Raw genomic sequence first — 19,820 nt, 5'->3', positions numbered from 1 at the left:
TGTTATAGGGTAAGTTAGCACATAGGGCAAGTCTGTTTCTGACAAAAATTCGTGGAACTGATGGTGATCAAGTCCATGAGAGTGAGTTAAATTCATCGTTAACAATACTGGTTCAATAACACATTATAGATTCATTTATTTCCTCCAGAGTCCCTGCTGGTGAGTAATACATGGTGTAACCATTTTCACAGCTTTGTAAACTTGTCCCTTTTCCGCGCCACACACGTTTTTAGCACCATCAGTTGTAACACACCCTAACGTATTCCAGTTCAGGTTGTATTGATTGTTTTCTCAGCTTCTTTGAAAATAATCTCACCTGTTGTTCTTCCACACAGACTGCTCATACAGGCTAATTTTTCAGTCACTTCACACTTGGCATTATTGATCCCTTGAGGAAACAACTGCTGAGCAGTCTATGGCAGTCCTGGCTTGACCAGCAGTTGCAATCTCATTTTCGTTTTTTTCCTTTTGTGAAGAAATTCTGTGATGCACTGTTCCATTTTAAATTTTGTCATTTTTCCAACTGTTGCTTTTCATCGAGTTTAGATGATTTTCCAGGGCGCTCAGTCTGGTAGTGTTGATGTTCATGTGTCCTTTTAGCGCAGCGCTAGGCTCCTGGCATAATAAACCCAGGGCTTTGCCGTCTCATTTAATATCAGAATTATCCGCATTCCATTGTGCCTTAAAAGTATGCCATATAAAGTGCTCTTTCCCTTTTTGCTTCTTGTGGTGGATGTGCCCTAGTAATAAGAAGGTCCTGGTATTGCAGCACTGGTGACACGTGAAGTCTTTCCACGCTCTAGCTGCCTCGGTGCAGTTTGTGGTGCAGAGCAAGGAGAGCGCCGCACGCGGCCCGTCGTGTCTGCTCTGCTGATGGCCGTGGCCCGGAAGCAGTCAGGGACAGCCAGTCCCTGACAGACGAGCACGCTGTGCTCCAGCACAGTTTTATTTGTGGACCCTGAAATTTGAATTTCATATCATTTTCAGACATTATGAAGTAGTCTTTTGACTTCCCCCCTCCCAGCCACTTAAAAATAGGCCACACGGAAACAGGCAGTGGGCTGGGTTTGGCCTGCAGGCCATATTAGGAGGACCCCTGGTCCAGAATATATAAAATGCACACGTGGAACAATTCAGTGGCTCTCAGCTAACCTCCTGCCGCAGTAGAAATTCTCACCACTCTTGTACTCGCATACGCTTCTGTAGCTCCATGATGCAGATCATTGTGTACAGCTCCTGTTACATATGCCAAATTGCTGTCTAGAATACGTATGCCTTGCTTTTAAAATATCTGATCCTTATCTCTACAGATTTTAGAAGTTTAGATAAATCTTTGAAGTGAAAATCTGTGCTAGATTGTACCTATAATATGTAAGTAGAGTTGTTCCCTTCCTGTTGCTGTAAAGCTGCCAGTATTTGAGTATATTCTTCTAAAAAAGCAGATCTTGTGTGTTCTTTGGCTGTCTAGCTTGAATTCCACATCCTTTTAAAGTAGTACATTCTAAATCCTGTCCTATATATATTTTAGTTATGCAGAAGAGAGTGTTGAATAAATCTGTCACTTGTTTGGTAACTGAGCAAATAAACTGCCAACTCTCCCTGTAACTACACATTTATTTAATAAAAGTTTTTTTCTAATTCGTGTTCTCAACTTTTCTGTTAACCTTCAAACTCAAGGTCCCTGAGCCTTTTTGTACTTTGCAAGCAAAGACTTTCTAATACATGATTCTTGTAAGTGCGGACGACGCTGAGGCCATTCCTAGTTTAGACACAGATTTGGAAAGCTGACACAAAATATGGTTCATAGAACTAATAGAATTTTTAAGAGTCTAATGCTCTACCGACTGAGCTAGCCGGGCGCTTAGAACTAATAGAATTTTTAAATTCAAAGGGCCACTGGAGCTAATAATTTCATCTATCATTTCATTTTATTCTTGAGTTAACTTCACCAGGATCCACTGGCTTTGTCAATAGCAGAGCCTGTCATGTGATTAGAACCCAGGTCCCCTGGCTGCTCTGCTGTTGTTTAGATGGAACCCAGATATCCACAGGGTAAAGAATGCTGGAAAACTTTCAGAGTGCCCTGGTGCTTTGTACTTTCCAGGCTTACTACAGTAACCTAGAAAGTCATCTCAGTATTTCAAACAGAGAAAAAAGAACTAAAGGATGATACAAAATGTGTTAAATTTTTAAAGTCGTAAGTGTCAAATGGCTTTTCTTCGCAATTTTATTAAAAATTCCCTTCAGTAACGTAAAACATCGAGGAAAGTTATAATGGAGCCTCAAGTCATAACCAGCAGAATCTTAAACTCTGGGTATTTCTTGCCCAATACATGAAGTTTTTTACTTCTGTATTAGCCAGGAGACTAAGAACATAACTTGAATAATGAGTCACAACAAAAATGAATTTAAGATTAATAGGCATATAGATGTAAGGAAAGGAGAGCTTAAATTTAAATCAATTGTACAAACTGAAATTGTTGCCTGGGGCAGAACTTTGGTGATTATCCATTGAACCACAGAACTTCCTCATTTTGCTGACCGTTAAATTGAGGGCTGGAGGAGTTTAGAGACTTGCCAGATAGATCACTCAATGTTAGAGCGAGGACTAGCATTCACATCTTGTTAATATTAGACACCCAGAAGACTTTCCATCACTTTTGAAATGGTTAGGAAAAAGTATTTGAGGGAAATCTTCCCCTAATAATTCGTACTTCATTTGCTAAACACGTGGGGAGGAAGAAGAGGAGGCTACCAGGTGTCAGGCGCTAAGCTAGGTGTAAAATTTGCATGTGAGGGCACTGAAGTTCAAACCAACAGCCATGGTCAGACACTCTTGGTTACTGAGAACAGAGATGCCATTATTCATTTTCTTTGTCCTTCATGGTTAATTGCAAATAACACACATTTTATGTTTTTTAATTAAAAAATATTTTTGAGATTATAAAAAGGTTTTCTCTTGGTTTGGTTTTTTGTTTGTTTGTGAGTAAAGGTCTTAAAATTCCCCTAAATTACCTGTCAGAAAAATCCTCATCCTTTTATAGCCCGTGTATGTTCGTATGTGCACGTGTGCCTTTGCATGTGTGTTTGAAACTTTTGTTTCAGAATAGGTTCATTTGAGGGAACCTGCTCTCTTAACAGTAAGAGGCTTTAGTTTACAACCATGTGCATTAAAAGATTATTAAGACTATCCTTTTGTCTCCCGCTTTCAGTTTTCTTACTGTGGAAGGATCAGCAGTACCATCTATGACACAAATGGTGAATTCACATGACTTTTCTTTTGACTGGGGAGTTATTTTATACCAAACTGTGTTTTTCATGAGAAAAACGTTTTCAAGTGTTTATCATGGTTGAATAGATACTGGCCGAGTGGTAGGGGAGAAGGCAAAGAGTATGGTCAGTTGGCAGCAGGGAACCTTATTTAGGACTTAAAATATTAGAGAGAATCCACACATTCAGATGTGTGAAAATGAATTAAAGTATTTTTGTTTAGATTTTATAGTCTTAAGGGCACAAAGGACTTTGTAAATTATACTGATGAAGCTTCCTTCAGTAGAAGCTGAAACTTAATGAGAGGAGCACATACATGTTTCTGTAATATGATCATTTGATTCTGGTGAGAGATGAATTCCTAATAAACAAAGGCATGTAGTAATTGGAGCCCAAAAGATCTAAGACCTCTCTTAACGAATGCAGTTGAATCAGAAAGCTTCAGTAAAAAGAACTTAAAAATTTTTTCTCTTAATATTTGTAATGCCAAGAGAAGAACCAATAGGGATGAGTTTTCCTTCTTTAAAAAAAAAAACAAAGGAATATAGTCACTCACAGAACCACGAAATCACCTTGTCCACATTTTAAATAGCTAAAATCAAAACATACATAATGTTACAGACCCATTCTTACCATAAATCCCTGAGTCCGTGCTTGTTAATGGAATTAAGAATTCTTTGGATTACAGATAGATAATACAATGTATGTACTCTTTATTGTGTAATCGCCACCGTTTTTTTGCAGCCAAACATTTGAATAGTTTCACAATGTAGGAGAAATAAAAACTATAAAGAGCCTCACCTCAGATCAGGTCAGGTTTTGCTGCCAAGTGAGTGTTGGGGCCCAGCTTACAAAAAACAAAAACAAAACCAAAAACAAATTGTGGGTAAGATGTTGTGGACCTTCGCTTTGTAGCCTGCTACTTAATTTCACACTTAGTGATATAAAAATATGTTATGTTTAGCAATTACATAAAAATAATTATTTGATGACTTACGTTATTATGTTAGCTTACCAAAATTTATTAAATCATTCCCGTAATAAGTGGAAAAATTTTGTTTGTATCATTTTGTTTATGTTGAATAAATTCGTTAGAATGCACAAAAGTTCACTGAAAGTTTTGTGAAGTTGACTACCCATAGATTTCTAAAAAGTTTGTGTGAATTTGCAAGGTTGCTAGAATGAGTATGCCAGTTTCTAGAAATGATGGGTTGGGTACAAGCATTTATTTTGTTTAACGGGAGAAAGAGGCTTGCTGCTTTAGATAATATGTTCATCTTAGGGTTACTTTAACCCTCATTTATTTGCCCATTAGTTAAGATAAACAGCAATATTAATTGAAATAGATGTTTATATAGTTGAACCTTTATTGTCAATTTGGAAATGGAACATGTCATTTTCTCTTTTAAACAGAGCTCGTTTGCCCTGGGGTCCCTAAAATGATAAGCATCAGTTACAGCACAACGTGGGGCCTCTGAGAGTTTGCACTTTAGTTTATTATAGAAGCATCTGCAAAGCACGCTGATGTGATCTTGGCTAAGTTTATCTGCATCATAGTTTCACTATTAATATACTCAGTATCTTAACTGTTGGGTAGGCGAGAATCAGTAGAACCTTTGTGGCAATAGGTAGTGAGTGTCTTTAAAATGTTGGATCTCTTTGCCTTAGTAATTCTTCCAAGACCACTAAGAACATAATTCAAGAGCATGTGCAGTTATACTAAAGCTGTTTACACAACACTCTTTATTTTAAAAATATTTAAACTGTTTATTAAAAGGGGGGGAAGTAACTCAGAGGTCCGATGTTAGATTATTGGTTTTCTTAAATTTTTTAGTGCATAAATACTAGGAATTATTTTGACCATTAAAATTTACTTCCAATTGCTTAAGTGGAAAAATCAGGATGCAGACCTGTCTATATTATTTCAAATGTGTTAAATATACAAAAAGTGATTGGAAGGAAATATCCTCAAACATTAACTGTAGTTACCTCTGCGTGGTGGAATTAATGATTATTGCCTGTTTCCTTCTTTGTTCCTTTTTATAATTGTCAAGTTTTCTACAGTGAATTTGTACTAATTCTAAAATCAAGAAAAGTCAATAAATGCAACATTATAACACTACCAGTCAAAAAACACCTTTTTTGAAATGTTTTAAATTTTAACATTAAGGATTCAATATGCACATTACTAAAAGGGTAATAGTTTTGTTAGTCTTCTACATAAACAGAATGACTACCTTTTATCATATTTGTCCAAGAGACTCTGTGTATACTTCAGTGTAACACAGTTGGTAACATTCGTTTGAATTTTACTTTTTAAGTATTTTAAATGTGTATAACCTCATTTGGGTTGTACAAGCAATTCTTTAAGTAAACACTGATGTTATTTAAAGATTAAGCCCCGATTCCCTTTGGCCTATGTATGTTATCCGTCAAAAAAACAAAAATACTATGTTTTTCATTTAAATGGATGATACAATACAAAATATCTGTACAGGCTTGACCATATAATCTCTTCAGTAACCCAACATGAATTTTTTCAAGCTTTTTCTTTTCCCTTCTCTTAAAAATCATCTTTAGATGCTATAAATACTGTGCCAGTATTCCAGGTCCAGAAAAAAGCACGACCATCTGCTACTGCTTACAGTCATGGGGAAGTCACAGGCAGACCCTCCCTGCCCCACCACTCCCACCACAAGCACACACACACCTAGGTACACACTCTCCTTGACGTACTGGGAGGAAGCCGTTCTCAACGTGTGGTCCGTGGACCACCGGGGATCCCAGAAACCCTCTAAAAGTAGTCTTCATGTTTACCACTCTTTATAATGTTACTGAGATGTTATTTCCCTTCATTATGTGGACACCTGGACTCATAGTACAGAATAGCAGTGGCTGAAACTGCCAGCGCCTTAGCACAGGTCCACGTGTTGGCCCCAAACTACTGGTTGTCTTCTTCACTGCTGTGTGTTTGCAATTTAAAACACACACCAGTTTCACTTAAAATTATCCTTGAGTAAACAGTAGAAATTAATAGTTTAAATCTCAACCCTTGAGGGCACAGCTCTCTAAAACTCTGTGTGGCGGAGTGGGAGGCACCCTGAAAACTCCCCTGCAGCGTCCTGGAGCAGGACCACGGTCTCAGGGGAAGCACTTCTGCAGCTGGTTGTGATGTGAGCTGAACTAACTACATTTTTCATGGAACACCATTTTTATCTGAGAAGACAACCGACTTACTCAGACTTGAGCATTTGACAGGCATTTTTTTTTTGAAAATAGCCTGTCATTTCAAGTAAAATAACAGTATTTGTTGCTATTGATAAAATTTGAGCTTTGAAGTGAAAATCAAAATTTAGGAAAACTTGTATCTGCCCACCACTGTGAGCTTGCCAACTTCTCAAGCCTTCAGGCTTCTGATGAGATCAGTGTGATATTTAATGAGTATGATTTTCTTAATACCATGTACTGAAACATGCCAACACTTGGAAGATCTGTATAACGTAGTTACTCTCTGTGTTCCATGTAACCAGCACTGGATGTTACAACACTGGGGGTGGGTAAAAGACCCATTGCAAGCACAGGATACACCAGTGAATTATAATGGACGTAACAAAGTACAGAAAGCTAGTTGGTAGGCTTTCCATCCCACAGGGAGCTCACTTTTAAGAAACTACCATTTGTCAAGTTCTGGTGTAAAAATGAAAATATCTGTAATTACCTGAAAAGATTATTAAAATAACTCCCTTATCCAATCAACATTCTGCATAAAGGCCAGATTTTCTTCATATGCTACAACTAAAACAACCTTTGTAGCAGTTCCAATGCAGAAGCAGAAGAGTGTCCCACTGTCTTTTATTAGGCTGTACTAAAATATGCTAACATGAATGGGTTTATTGTTGATATTTTTAAATGAATTAATACTGTATTTGTTAAGATGTCTCAGTTTTACTTTGTAATATGGTAAATATTGATAGGTATAACCCCCTTAGAGGTCCCTTTGTGTCCTCAAGAATCTTTAGATGTACAAAGGATCCTGAGGCTAAAAATGTGAGAACTGCTGCTTTAAGGCCTTATGACGCCCAAGTGTGGTCCCAGAAATCACCTGAATTGCAGACACTACTCTTCTCCCCTCCGTACCTCATCAGATCCTGCAAACAAGATCTTCAGGGGATTGTCTTATACATTAAAAAAACACTGCCTTTAGGAACTTGTGGAAGCCACTTCAGGCAGGGGAAGCAGAAATCCAGCAAGAAAGCAGAAACACTGGGAGACTCCAAGACACAGAGCCCATCTTTCCCTGGATGGTTCCCCTCTTACCTGTCTGGCCTCTGTTCAAGTATTTCCTTTAAGGAGTTTTATCCTCATACAGTTTAGGTATTCGAAATTCCTGAGGTCTAGTAGAAATCTGGGCTCAGAGAGCGTCCGCTGGTCACTCAGGAAAAGAAGACCTATTTGCCGATGGGAAGCCTGCAGCATTATTCAGAGTCTTCAGAAGCAAAGCCTGTCTGTCCAGGCATTTGCCTGTTACTGGAAGATCTTGTACGGTGTTCTTACCTCACCTCTGGCTTGCTCTCGTCTCTGAAGATAACCACCACTGATAAATACTTAAGGCACAAAAATGTACACAGAAGTAATCCCACCTGAACTGTAGTTGTATGTTTATCTCAAAAGCAGTTTCCGCCGTTTAGTTCCATCTTCTCTCTGGATGCACAGTTACATCAGAGAGCACATGTGTGATCCTGTCTGGACGGTGGCTTACGTAACGACCGTGAAATGAACCAGGCTGCCGCGCTCCGGCAGAGGCAGACATTTTATACGTTTTTAGTGGGGTTAGCTGTTCAGTCTGAAATTGGTGACTAAACGGGGTATGTTTGGATTAAGTGTACAGCCAGACGGTTTAATATAAACTGTTGTAACAAAGTCTTCCATTTCTGAGCCCTAATAACTATTTATTTTCTTCTTGTTTTAGGGAGAATCTGTAAAATATTTCCTGGATAACTTGGATAAACTTGGAGAACCAGTAAGTTTTTAAACCGAATGTTTATGTTTATTGTCATTTGAAAGCAGTAATCAGGATTATGAAATTTAGAAAAAAATTAGGTAGAAACCATTTCCTTTTTCCTAGTGGCAGTATTCTGATTGTTCCTGCTTCATTTTTCCACCCGTCAGCATCCTGATCTCTGCCGTTTCCTTGAGGAATGCCCTGTCCACTGTTCCGTGAAAGTAAAACTGTTTACAGAAAGAAGTTTATGCTTGAAAATGAAATGGCACATTAACTATTCTACTTCTGTGTCTTTTGCTTTTTTTGTAAGCAGAAACAGAAAGAACACAGTGGCTTGATTGATTTCAAAACTTTTCAGCAAACGGTATTTTCCAGTTCAGGACTCGTGTGTGTGGAGTTCCTGTGGAGGAAGGCTAGGTGCTCAAGGCTTGCTGAAGGGACTCCATGATATAAGAGGGGTCGCCCTTGGAAAGAGAGTTTGGTTTTCCGGCAGGGTAGCCCTCAGAGGCAGCCGCGCTCAGCTGTGGCCGGCGCCGGCGGCCCTGGCCCGCTGGGGGAGGACAGCTCCACTGTCTGTTCTCAGTATTAGGCTCGTGCAGAGACTTCGCTGGAAGAGTTCTGTGCCACGTAGAAAGTGTTTGAAAGCCATTGCCCCAGAGTCATTTGTTATGTACTAAATTGAGTATAGCTTCATATGCCTCCTCTTTAACTAAATTTCCATTATAAATTTTAATGTGGTCTTAGGGGTTCTTTGAGTGAACCCCCCCTCACAAGTAGAAAAGCAGCATGCTGATGTATCTAGGACACGAGAAAAAGTACCGTATGTGTGTCTCCTGTTCCCTAGACACAGGTGTTCCAGAAGTTAGAACCTGCTTAGCCGTCTGTTTAGTCACTCAGTTCACAGTGAAACTTTGTATTAAGACTTACTGCTTCATTGTCACTTTTCTATCTGGTCAGATTATAATAAGCCTTAAAAAAAAGAGTTAATATAGGCCAGATGGAGTGAAGCCTTAGTACATTAACTTTGTAAGAGTTTTTTCATGTTTTCCAGTCCAAGTAGTGCTGACTTACCTGTTCTTCTCAGTTTGCCGTTTCAGATAGGTCTTCCTTGAGCACGCCATTCAAAGTAGGTCCCTCTTCTTGTTTTCAGTATCAGCCCTTGCTTTTTTTCAAACCCCGTTGCCCTTACTGCAGTTGGTTTACCCCGTCACGTGTTTGCTGGGCATTTCCCCACGCCTGTCTGCGAGCACGAGGGCCCGTGCCTTGGTGTGAAGAGCGGCGTCCGTGACGCCGAGCTGCAGAGCCTGGCGCTCACCAGGTAGCCTCTAAGGGAGTGGCTCTGAGCCGGCTCCAGCTGTACTGGATGCTTAGAGTTCTGTGTTGAGAGCAAACAATCCTGAGGCGACATCTGGAATAAAAAGAAGTGCTGTGATCAGTTGTGATGGTTGTAAAGGCGGGGAGAAAAAATCTGGGTGTGCTACAGACTGACCACCCGTTCTGTGCATGTCAGACAGGCCACAGGATCGCATTTGCTTCTCCGTCTCTGACAGAAGTGCCAGGACCATTGAAGCCCTTCTGTGTGCCGAGCCCCAAGACCCTCTGGAGGTGGGACCCCAGGGGTCAAGGACATGGGCTCTACAGCCAGACGACCAGGGTTCCAGTCCCAGTTCCATCACAGACTGGCTGTGTGACCTTCGGCATCTCTAAACCTTAGTTTCTTCATCCATATTATGAACATAGTAAGAGAACCAGCCTCGTAGGTTAAGGGGGCAGTTACATGAAATAAGCTCCAAGTCTTAGTCTGCTCAGGCTGCCATAGACCAAGTGCCTTAAATAACAGACATTTATTTATTAATAGTTTTTGAGGCTATACATCCATATCAAGCTGCTAGCACAGTCAGTTTGTGGTGAGGCCTCTCTTCCTGGCTTGCAGACTGCAGCCTTCTTGCGGTGTCTTCACACGGCTTTTGCTCATCACGTACGTGTGAAGAAAGAAGGGGAGAGAAATCTCTCTCTTACTCTCCTTACAGGCCGCCAGTACTACCTGATCAGGACACCACCCGTATGCTTCATAACCACCTGAGAGCCCCATCCCCAGATACAGTCACACTGAGGATCAGGGCTTCAGCTCATGAACAGGAGGGGAGAGGGGAACAGTTCAGCCCGTAGTGCCCAGTAGGGTGTTCAGATTGGCGCCTTGTGCGCAGTAAATGCTCAGTCTTAGCCGTTTTGTTCTTTGATCTCCACACTTAAGGAACTCATTCTAGTCAGAGACAAAACTAACATACGTAAGACAAGCAGAGGACAATTAAATGATACTGATCGTGAAGATGGTGTGAGTTCACAGGACGGAGAGAGCTATTAGTCTGGAGCAGGAGCTAGCCCGTGAGGGCGAGGGAGCCTGAGCTGCCTGAGGGCAGGCTGGGTTCAGGCACGAAACGAGGAGGCACGCACAGCTGTCCGACAAAGGACCGTCAAGTTCTTGGCTCTAACTTACAAGAACAGATTTTAGAAGGCAGTCACGTGGATCTGGATGCATTATTCATTGCACTGTTGTTTATCACACGTGAATGGACATGTTACGGTATCGAGATTTGAGGCTCTGCTGAGCCTCAGCAGTGTGGAGCAGGGCCTGCCGGTTCCAGCACACGGGGAGTAAGGAGGGTCGTGAGGGCCAGGTCACGGTTCGGCTCCTGAGCTCTGAAGTCATGCTGCAGGAGGGTTAGTCTGGGCTTGGCTTAGGGATGGATCCAGAAGGGGCGAGACATTCAAGGTGAAGAAACAAGTGATGAGATGGTGCTCCAAGCTGAGATGATAAAAATGGGGACAGTGAAAATAAAGGGAAAATGTAAGAAGGAGTCAGAGAAGGAGCAGCAGTCGGATTGACGTGAAGTAGGAGATGACAGAGAATTCCCACCGAGATAGGAAGGCTCGGAGAACGGGGGTGTTGGCGGGGCAGGATGTAGACAGGAGAGCGTCCTGGTTGAACTGAGGAGTTGGCGAGGATGACAGTTTTCTTGCTGAAACTTGTGTTGTGAATGGATTGTCAGGTGCGAACGATTGGTGAGCCTTTACAGGTGAGAGACTTGGATGGAGGTTTCCCTCGCTTTAGGGCCGTGACGACAGCGCTGGCAGCGGTGGTGCAGCGAGACTAGTAACACACGGACTATATGCCAAACCCAGTTCTGAACTCAGTCCTCACAGCACCCCTGTGAGTGCTGTTTTCTGTATTTTACAAATGAGGAAATTGAGACACAGAGAGGTTAAGTGACTTGTCCAAGGTCACACAGGTAATATAGGTGGAGAATTCAGTCCTAATCAGTATTACTCTGCCAGACCATTCAGCACTTGATTTCATTGTCCTCTGTTTTGTGCTTCATGTGAATTAACCTTCAGCTTCCTGACTAGATTGTTAGCTCCTAATTAAGGCAATAATAAAGAGCTTTTCATGTTTATGAAATTAGAACATTAAAAAAAAAACTCAGGGCTCGCATTTTCTGAGGCAGCTGTTACGCTCATGGACTATAAGTTGGTTAGCACCTTTCTGGAAAGCAGCTGGGCATTAAGTGTCCAGGGTCATCAAAATGTTCATAAGCTTTGACTTCATAATCTTATTCCTGGTTATTTAGTTTCAGGAAATAGTCCAAAAGGGGGGTAAAAAATATGTGCATGAGAAGTTTAATTGTAGCATTTATATTAATTAAAGCAAAATATTGGAAACAACTAAAGGATCACTTACAGTGGGGGAATACTTATGTAAATTATAGTGCAGTAATCCATTTGATGTATGTTGTACTTTTTTTTTTTTAAGTAAAAGTAGATTTTTTGAGGGATATACACACTCCATAGACGGAACGTGGGCCATCTCAGAAGGCAGGAGATGCCCGTTACACTCTTTTAAAATGAAATACAACCATATCAGCATGTGGTCCAATTCATGATAAAATGTTGAGCAGAAAAAGTGGGTGCAAGCTAACGATTGATTGGCTGTGCTGATTCTAAGTACAGTAGTTTAAGTATGTGTGCAAAAGCTAGACGGAAACATGGAAATACCAACACGTTATTGGAGTCCTACAGTTACTTCGTAAATCGCTGTGGATTACAGATACCTGAGAACTGCCTACATTTTTTTTTTTTATTCTTAACCGCACTATTTTAAGGAGATAAGTTTCACATTATAATGAAATTTCAAAATCATACTGTTTGGGAAGGCATAAATCGCAGCATTGTGTATAACAGTTGGCTTTGTTTTAAAATTCTGCCTTGATTTTAAAAACTGTTTGACCTTGATGATGAGCACTTAAAGCTCTTCTGTTCAGTATTGTCAAAAAGCTGTGTCAGAGTTCTGGGAAAATACCAGCCTGAGAAGACAGAACCAGTTCCACTGCGTGGGAAAGCGCGCCGTCGAGGGGTGGCCGGTGCCTCCTGAGACCCGCGGCTTCCCTCTGTTCAGGGTCTTGTAGTCGACTGTCCATTCACAGGGGAGGGCTCATTCGATGTTGGCATAGGCTCTCCCTCCGAGGCACCTTTGTTTCACAGGCACAGGCGCTGGCAGAGAAGTGGTTTGTGTCAATAGGGAGAAAGCAGGAGCACAGCCGCTTAGACTGCACCCCAGAAACAAAGCTTGGAAGGGACCCAGAGTCAGTTCAGTTAGTTTGTTACAGTAGCCAGGGCGGCTCCCGCACAGTCTTGTAGCAGTGATGACGTGGAGTGACCTGCGTGGAGGTTCTTAGTCATCAAGGCGGCTGCACTGAGCAGGAACGTTTGGAATGGGCTGGAGAGAGAGCGGCAGAACCTTGAACTGGCATGTGGTCCTCGTGAACTGACATGCCGACCTCATTGCTTTTCACAGAGGAGTGAGGAGCAGGTGGGTGGATGCGTGAGCAGTAAGGTCACTCTGGTTGGTGCTGGAGTGGGCACTGCTCAGGAGTCAGAGTAAAGGGAGATGCACAGCGGTGGGCGGGGTGAGGACAGCTGGTAGATAAGATTTAAATTTGAGTAGTGTTGCAGAACTGAAAAAATTTAGTAGGAGCCTCTTTTTGGCAGTGAATCTTAAACCAGTTTGTACACTAACATTTTAGTTTATCTTGACATTTTATAATGAGCGTAATAGTGGTATTGATCCTTTAATGATACCCGGAGATGTCATTAAAAAGATAATTTTGTTTGCATATCTCTTCACTAGACCAGCCAGTAGTACATTAAGCATTCTAATTACTTCTGGATTACTGAGTATAAACCAACTGTTTTCTTTTCCAGGATTACATTCCATCACAGCAAGACATTCTGCTGGCCAGAAGACCCACCAAAGGCATTCATGAGTACGACTTTGAAATTAAAAATGTTCCTTTCAAAATGGTTGATGTAGGTGGTCAGAGATCAGAACGAAAACGTTGGTTTGAATGCTTCGACAGTGTGACATCAATACTTTTCCTTGTTTCCTCAAGTGAATTTGACCAGGTGCTTATGGAAGATCGACTGACCAATCGCCTGACAGAATCTCTGAACATTTTTGAAACCATCGTCAATAACCGGGTTTTCAGCAACGTCTCCATAATTCTCTTCTTAAACAAGACAGATTTGCTTGAGGAGAAAGTGCGAATTGTGAGCATCAAAGACTATTTCTTAGAATTTGAAGGGGATCCCCACTGCTTAAGAGACGTCCAAAAATTCCTGGTGGAATGTTTCCGGAACAAACGCCGGGACCAGCAGCAGAAGCCCTTGTACCACCACTTCACCACCGCCATCAACACGGAGAACATCCGCCTTGTTTTCCGTGACGTGAAGGATACTATTCTTCATGACAACCTCAAGCAGCTCATGCTCCAGTGATGTACAAAAGACTTGCTGTTTTAATACCTTTCTGTCCTTTTGATTGTTTTCTGTTTTGTTTTTTTTTTAATAGACGTTTACAACAGGAATTAGACAAATCTTGATTCTGTTTAACTTCTTGGAAATCTTAGTCCTTCTTCTGTGGACTTTGGTTTGTGGCTGACAGCTGCTGGATGACACATTGCCAATATCTGCTGATGTTCAGCTCTGATCTTTTTCAGTCTGGCTTCCGTTGAAGTGGAATTACAGTTTCCAGCCAGACCTCAGACTAGGTATATTTCAGGCTTTAAATTCTTCCACTTTTCAAACTGAATTCTCTGTAGTGCCAAGTATAGAAGATGTCCTTAAAATATTTGTAGGTATGAGGTTAAGAATATTCAGTTCTGAAACAAGTAAAATAAAAAAATCTTTTGTCTACCCTATGCGTAGCAGCCACACCTGTGCCTAGCTTTATGGTGACCTGCTTTGAAAGGGCCACTGGAAAAGGTTGCTCCAAGGAATGGCACTCTGTGCATTTACCCAGACTTAGCCTTCATGTTTAATTGCTTATATATGCAAAAGTTGTTTTTGTTTTAAAATTTCTGTGGTTCCTGCAGATAATATTCTTAAGTGTTTTAAAGTTTACATAAGGATTTCTGATGCTAATGAATGTTCACAAATGGTACGGGGAGGGGGAGCAAAAGACAGGCACCTGCCATCTATAATGTTTTGATTAAGAGTCGAGTGAAGTATAATGTGCCCTTTTCTTATTTAAATATCATGTATTAAATGTGCCACATGAGAGACATTCTGGCCATAGCAGCAATCAGAAAGTACAAGCAGCCTGATACAAGAACTTTCTAAATGAATAGACGCTTTCCCCAGAATATTACGTGTTTTACACTCAGACTTTTAAATCCTGGGTCCTTACTGTGGGAAGTCATTGTTGCACCATCACAGACACCTTTTTTTTGCTCTCCTGTCTGTCCCCATCAACTCCCGACGGTGGCATTTATGGGACTTTTTTGTTTATTTGGAGCTTGCCAAGGGCAGTATGTGTGTGTCTCTGAAAGGGTATGTACACATTTGCAACATTATTATTTATGAAATTCCAGCTTTATTGAGGTACATTTTGAATGTTTCAAGGATATTTCTGAGAATGAGTAGTGATTTTTTTTTTTGGTTCATACTAAAAGAGTATGAATTTTATAGTTTAAAATATACTTTGAAAGAGGGAAATGAATTTTAGTGAACCTCTGGATTGTGAAACATTTGACCTCCCCCCACCACTTGACCAAATTACAGCGTAGCCACGAAGTAGCTTTGTGATTACAGGTACACTCATCGTGAGCTCATCAGAACGGCTGGTTTGCAGTCGTGCAAATACTGCCTAGTAGTTTACACGCAGTGTTAGAATTTGATTAGAGAAACAGATGCACAAGGCTGGTGACAATTTGGGGAGTCTGACCCCTTTTCTCCTTTTCCTGAGAGTTGTGATTAAGACTGTGACACGTGTCACTTTATAGCTGACTGTGTTCTCAGGTATTTTACTGGCTAAAAAGTCCTTGAAAGATTGATCAACATGATGGATCACCCAGCCTTTCCAAGACATTGGCGCTGGGTCTGTCTTGCTGTCTGGTGAGATTAGGGCTTTGCAGTGAACTCACCAGGGGATGTTCTTAACGTACCTGACTTTTCTTGCATCTGAAATTGCCACCATCATTTCATCCATACCTGGCAGTGTTCCCACATCTCGGTAATCCGTGAGCTCCTGACATGTAGGTCCACATCACAGCGCGAGGTGCCTGGTGTAGTGTCTAGTTGATGTGTGTTTGAGTAGGTCTGCATCTGGTGCTTTGTACCAGAAAGAATGCATTGTTGAAATTCGCAGTTAGAATCCTTTCAGTGCTAGTCGGTGTCTGAGTATGCGCACAGTGACCTGGAGACTTCTGGTGGAGAGTCTGCCTGTAAATTTAGCAAATGGTTTCACTGAATGGCCAAAATATTATTTAATTCCAGTGAAGGCTAAAGCTAAAGTCACTTCCCTGTATGTATAAAGAGGAAAGACAGTCTTATTTAAGTTATATTTTAGATCTGTGATACGAACCATAAACATTGCCTGACAAAGCAGGAGTCACCAGTGTGACGACCACAAAGAAATGGCAAAGCACCAAGTAGATACATTATTTTGAGCATTTGAGGTTTTCTTTCCTGAGAGGTATGAAGAAGTCTCAGAATCAACTTTCTTTTAAAATAAAATCTAGGCTATATTTTGAGGTAATAAATCATTTACACTTAATGGCAGGCTTGCTTAGACATCATAGGGACCGTAAGGTTCAGTCTGAAGGCGCTAGTCCACATAATTTATATCTTGTTTATTTTTAAACCATTTGAAGGACTCCTACATCTTCTATACCATGAAAACCAGATCCCTTTGAAATAGCACTGTGTGAAGAGGGAGATGAAACTTAGTGAACAAAATTGAAAGGGTGCTCGTAGTTTTCCCTATGCCAGTCTCCCCCCAATCTCTAAAGATGTAATTTGAATACAAAGTTTTTCGGTGTTTGATTTTCTAAGTCTTCATGGTTATGATTTGGAATAAAATGTGCCTAATTCTCTATTGCATTCTATTCATAAGTCTGAGTGTCTTCTTGTTTAGTTCTTAAGAAATGTCACGCAAGTGTCTTCATTGACCTTGAAATTTATAGTATACAGAGTTGCCTTATAAATCAAAGAACACTGCAGATTTTTGCCTTGTTTTTTTTTTTAAAGGGAAAAGGTTTTGCCAAATGTTTTCTGAAAATCCAGACAACTTAAGGTATGCCTCTGCCACTCAAATATTATTTTTAATAACCCGAATCATTGCTTGCTGCCAAATATTGTATTAAGTTGAAACCTTCATTTCAGTGTTATCGTCTGGAAAGGGCACTTGATAGCAAGAATGCAACAGCAACCAAAGAAGGCATCGTGGAGTGAAAAGGTTTGGTTTGGTTTGAAGTTGCGTTGACATGTATTTTCACATGGTTAGGATCCTGTGGTTAATCTCTCAAGTGAGGTTATGTAGGGAAATCCATGTTCAGTTGTTGGCAGTGGTTGGTATAAAGTAGAAGGAAATAAGATTACCTTAATATCAGAAGTGGTGAGAAGTGTTGCTTTAGATTCCCAAGAATCATATGCCCCATACTTTTTTGTAAGCAGGAATGAATAAATCTTAACTTCCAGTGCATACTCAAATACTTGTGTTTATGCTTTTGGTAAAATGTATTTTCAGCATTAGTACACATACCCGGTTATGCCTTATTTATATGAAGAATAAAGTTACCAAGTTTATGTTCTGTTATGTTCTGAAACTCAAATCACTATTTGAGAAACCATCAAATTGGTGCTTTCATTATATAATGATACATTGAGACAAAAACCCCAAGCCAAGCCATTTGAAACAAGATTCTCTCCATTGCCATTTGTAGCAATGTTATTTCTGTACATGTAATGAGAAGTCTAACTTCATTGTTAACTCAATTTCTTGTTTGAATCCGTGAAATCATGCCTGTAAAGCTCAGTCAAACATTTGTAACAAACTCCCTAATAAATCTAGAGAAAGCCACTTTGTTACCTTTTCATTTCTTTTAGTTTTAATTGAAGGATCAAGAACAGAAAGTTTGCAGGTGTCTTTCAGTTGGAAATCTGAGCTTCTCTCTCTTTCCCATCATTTGAACATATAAAGTTACATTAGTCACATGATTTATCCATGTGTTTGTGTCACTGGACTAAAAGCACTTTTTTTTTTTTTAACTGATAGGATACAAGTTGGCTTTTCAGTGCAGAAAACATGAGGACAGCAGGGCTTGTATGTGAGTGGGTGTGTATATGTCTCCACATTCCAGATAAAGCAGATGATATAGTCCATAGCCATTAATTTACGGTACGAAGTTAGGGACTAATACATTTATACTAGGGTTAAGTCTAAACCTGGACATTTTAAACAAGTTGAACTCCATGGCTTTTTCAAGTACCATCATGTTGGTATTAGCTTTAGGCTGGTAAGTGATTATTAACATAAATTGAAGTACAATGTTTGTACCACTAGCATTCTGTTGTCTGTACTTGAATGTATAGTTAGCAATTAAGTATCTACAGTCATTCTTGTGGCATCTAGGTCTAACTATCTGATTTCAAATGCCAGAGCTCATGTGGAGCAAAAAGTGTTAACGATAGGACAGTAATTTCTGGGTTGATTAAGATTTTGCGACCTATCCATACCAGATACTGATGAACACTTCGGGTTGGACTGCAGTACGCTAGGACTCGCTATGCATTAATGTTCAATCAGTGAATGTCGTAATAGCTACACGCTATCCCTTTGGTATCTGATTCGGGTTTGTATTTAGAGAGCTTGTTTGTAATATTTCTTGCCATAGTAAGTGATGCATTTGTCCTCAATCATGCCTGTCTGATGGTGCCAGGAGTAAAAAGGGGAGGGGGCGGGTAGGAGGTAATTCTTGGGAAGTAGATGTGAAAAAGCAGCAAACTATACCGTTTACCCTTTCTTCACCTCTTACTGGAAAGCAGAGTCGCAAAATGTTTCAGTGGCTTTTCTATACTCTAGCGTGGTGAGAGCTCGTTTACCACAGAAGCCTTATCAAAAAGTATGTTTTGTAACAACCTCACAGATACACTGTACCTAACAAAACATGATTTGTATTAGCTCTGTATGAAAGTATTTCTGGCTTTTTTATACATATATCTTTTTATAGCTTTCCAGGAACTGAGCACATATCCGATAACCGTTGTAAATTTTTTTCTGTCAGTGCTTTTAGTTCAGGATTGGCAATAAATTATTTCTAAAGGAGGTCTGAAAGTGGGAAGAATGGCTTGATTTTATGAAATGAGTTGCTAGACATTAAGGCTTTTTACTTTTGTACATATTTTGCAGACATTTTGCCTCTTGCTATTAATATTTGCTTTGTAAAAATTACTGACATTTAATAAACATTTATAAACTATTTCATACTATGATGTTATTTAACAGTTCGATAAATGTAACTGTAAAGCAGATACCTAAAGTTTGAAAGCAAATTTTCATCCAGTGAAGGCACAGCAGTCACTCTTTGGGCAGATGTCCAGTGATCTAAATATTAGTCTGCAGACGTTTCCCTACTGAGGATGGAGGACTTCATCCAAGAAAGCTCCCAGACACTTTAGTCTGTTTGGATGTGGGAATGGGGGGGACGGGGACACTCACTGTTCTCTTTGCTCCTCTTAAAATTGCTGAAATTGCACTAGGGTGTTTCTGGGCTCAGGGTTTGTGCACCTGTAGGAGTAATGGCTGCTGTGACCTTCGTAATTGAAATGGCGTTCGAGAAACAAATTAACATGTTACCACTCATTTTTTGGTTTCAAAAAAACTTTATGATTTACAGAAAAATTGCAAAGATGGTAGTTTCCCTGTAGTCCCCTCCTTTTGTAATAGTTTCCCCAGTTAACATTTGCATTAGTATGGCTTGTTATAATTAATGAACCAGTATTGATATTTTTAAACTAAAGCCCATACTTTATTCAGATTTCCTTGGTTTCTCCCTGTTGCCTCTTCCTGTTCCAGAATCCATCCAGGGAACTATTTTACATTGACTTGTCCTGTCTCTCTGCTTCTCTTAGCTGTTACAATCTCTCAGACTTCCCTTATTTTTGATGACCGTGGCAGTTTTGAGAAGGAATACTGGTCACGTATTTTGTAGAG

At 40.3% G+C, this 19,820-nt stretch overlaps 1 protein-coding gene across 2 annotated transcripts in view; it reads left to right on the top strand.

The window, feature by feature from the left end:
• Positions 1-19,086, top strand: part of GNA13 (G protein subunit alpha 13) — a 39,094-nt gene extending 20,008 nt beyond the window's left edge. Inside the window, exons 3-5 of one of the 2 annotated variants that reach the window (XM_064495635.1) lie at positions 8,240-8,290; positions 9,357-9,398; positions 13,532-19,086. In XM_064495635.1, the coding sequence (XP_064351705.1) occupies positions 8,240-8,290; positions 9,357-9,398; positions 13,532-14,104 (666 nt within the window). In that variant the 3' untranslated portion in view covers positions 14,105-19,086. The remainder of the gene's footprint in view (positions 1-8,239; positions 8,291-9,356; positions 9,399-13,531) is intronic. The other variant, XM_031468936.2, reaches the window with a different exon arrangement.
• Positions 19,087-19,820: the final 734 nt, after the last annotated feature.

Source organism: Camelus dromedarius, chromosome 16, assembly GCF_036321535.1.
Source record: "Camelus dromedarius isolate mCamDro1 chromosome 16, mCamDro1.pat, whole genome shotgun sequence".
NCBI classification, from domain to species: Eukaryota; Metazoa; Chordata; class Mammalia; order Artiodactyla; family Camelidae; genus Camelus; species Camelus dromedarius.
Note: the sequence above shows the minus strand (reverse complement) of the source record. Positions and strands in the feature narration are given on the sequence as shown.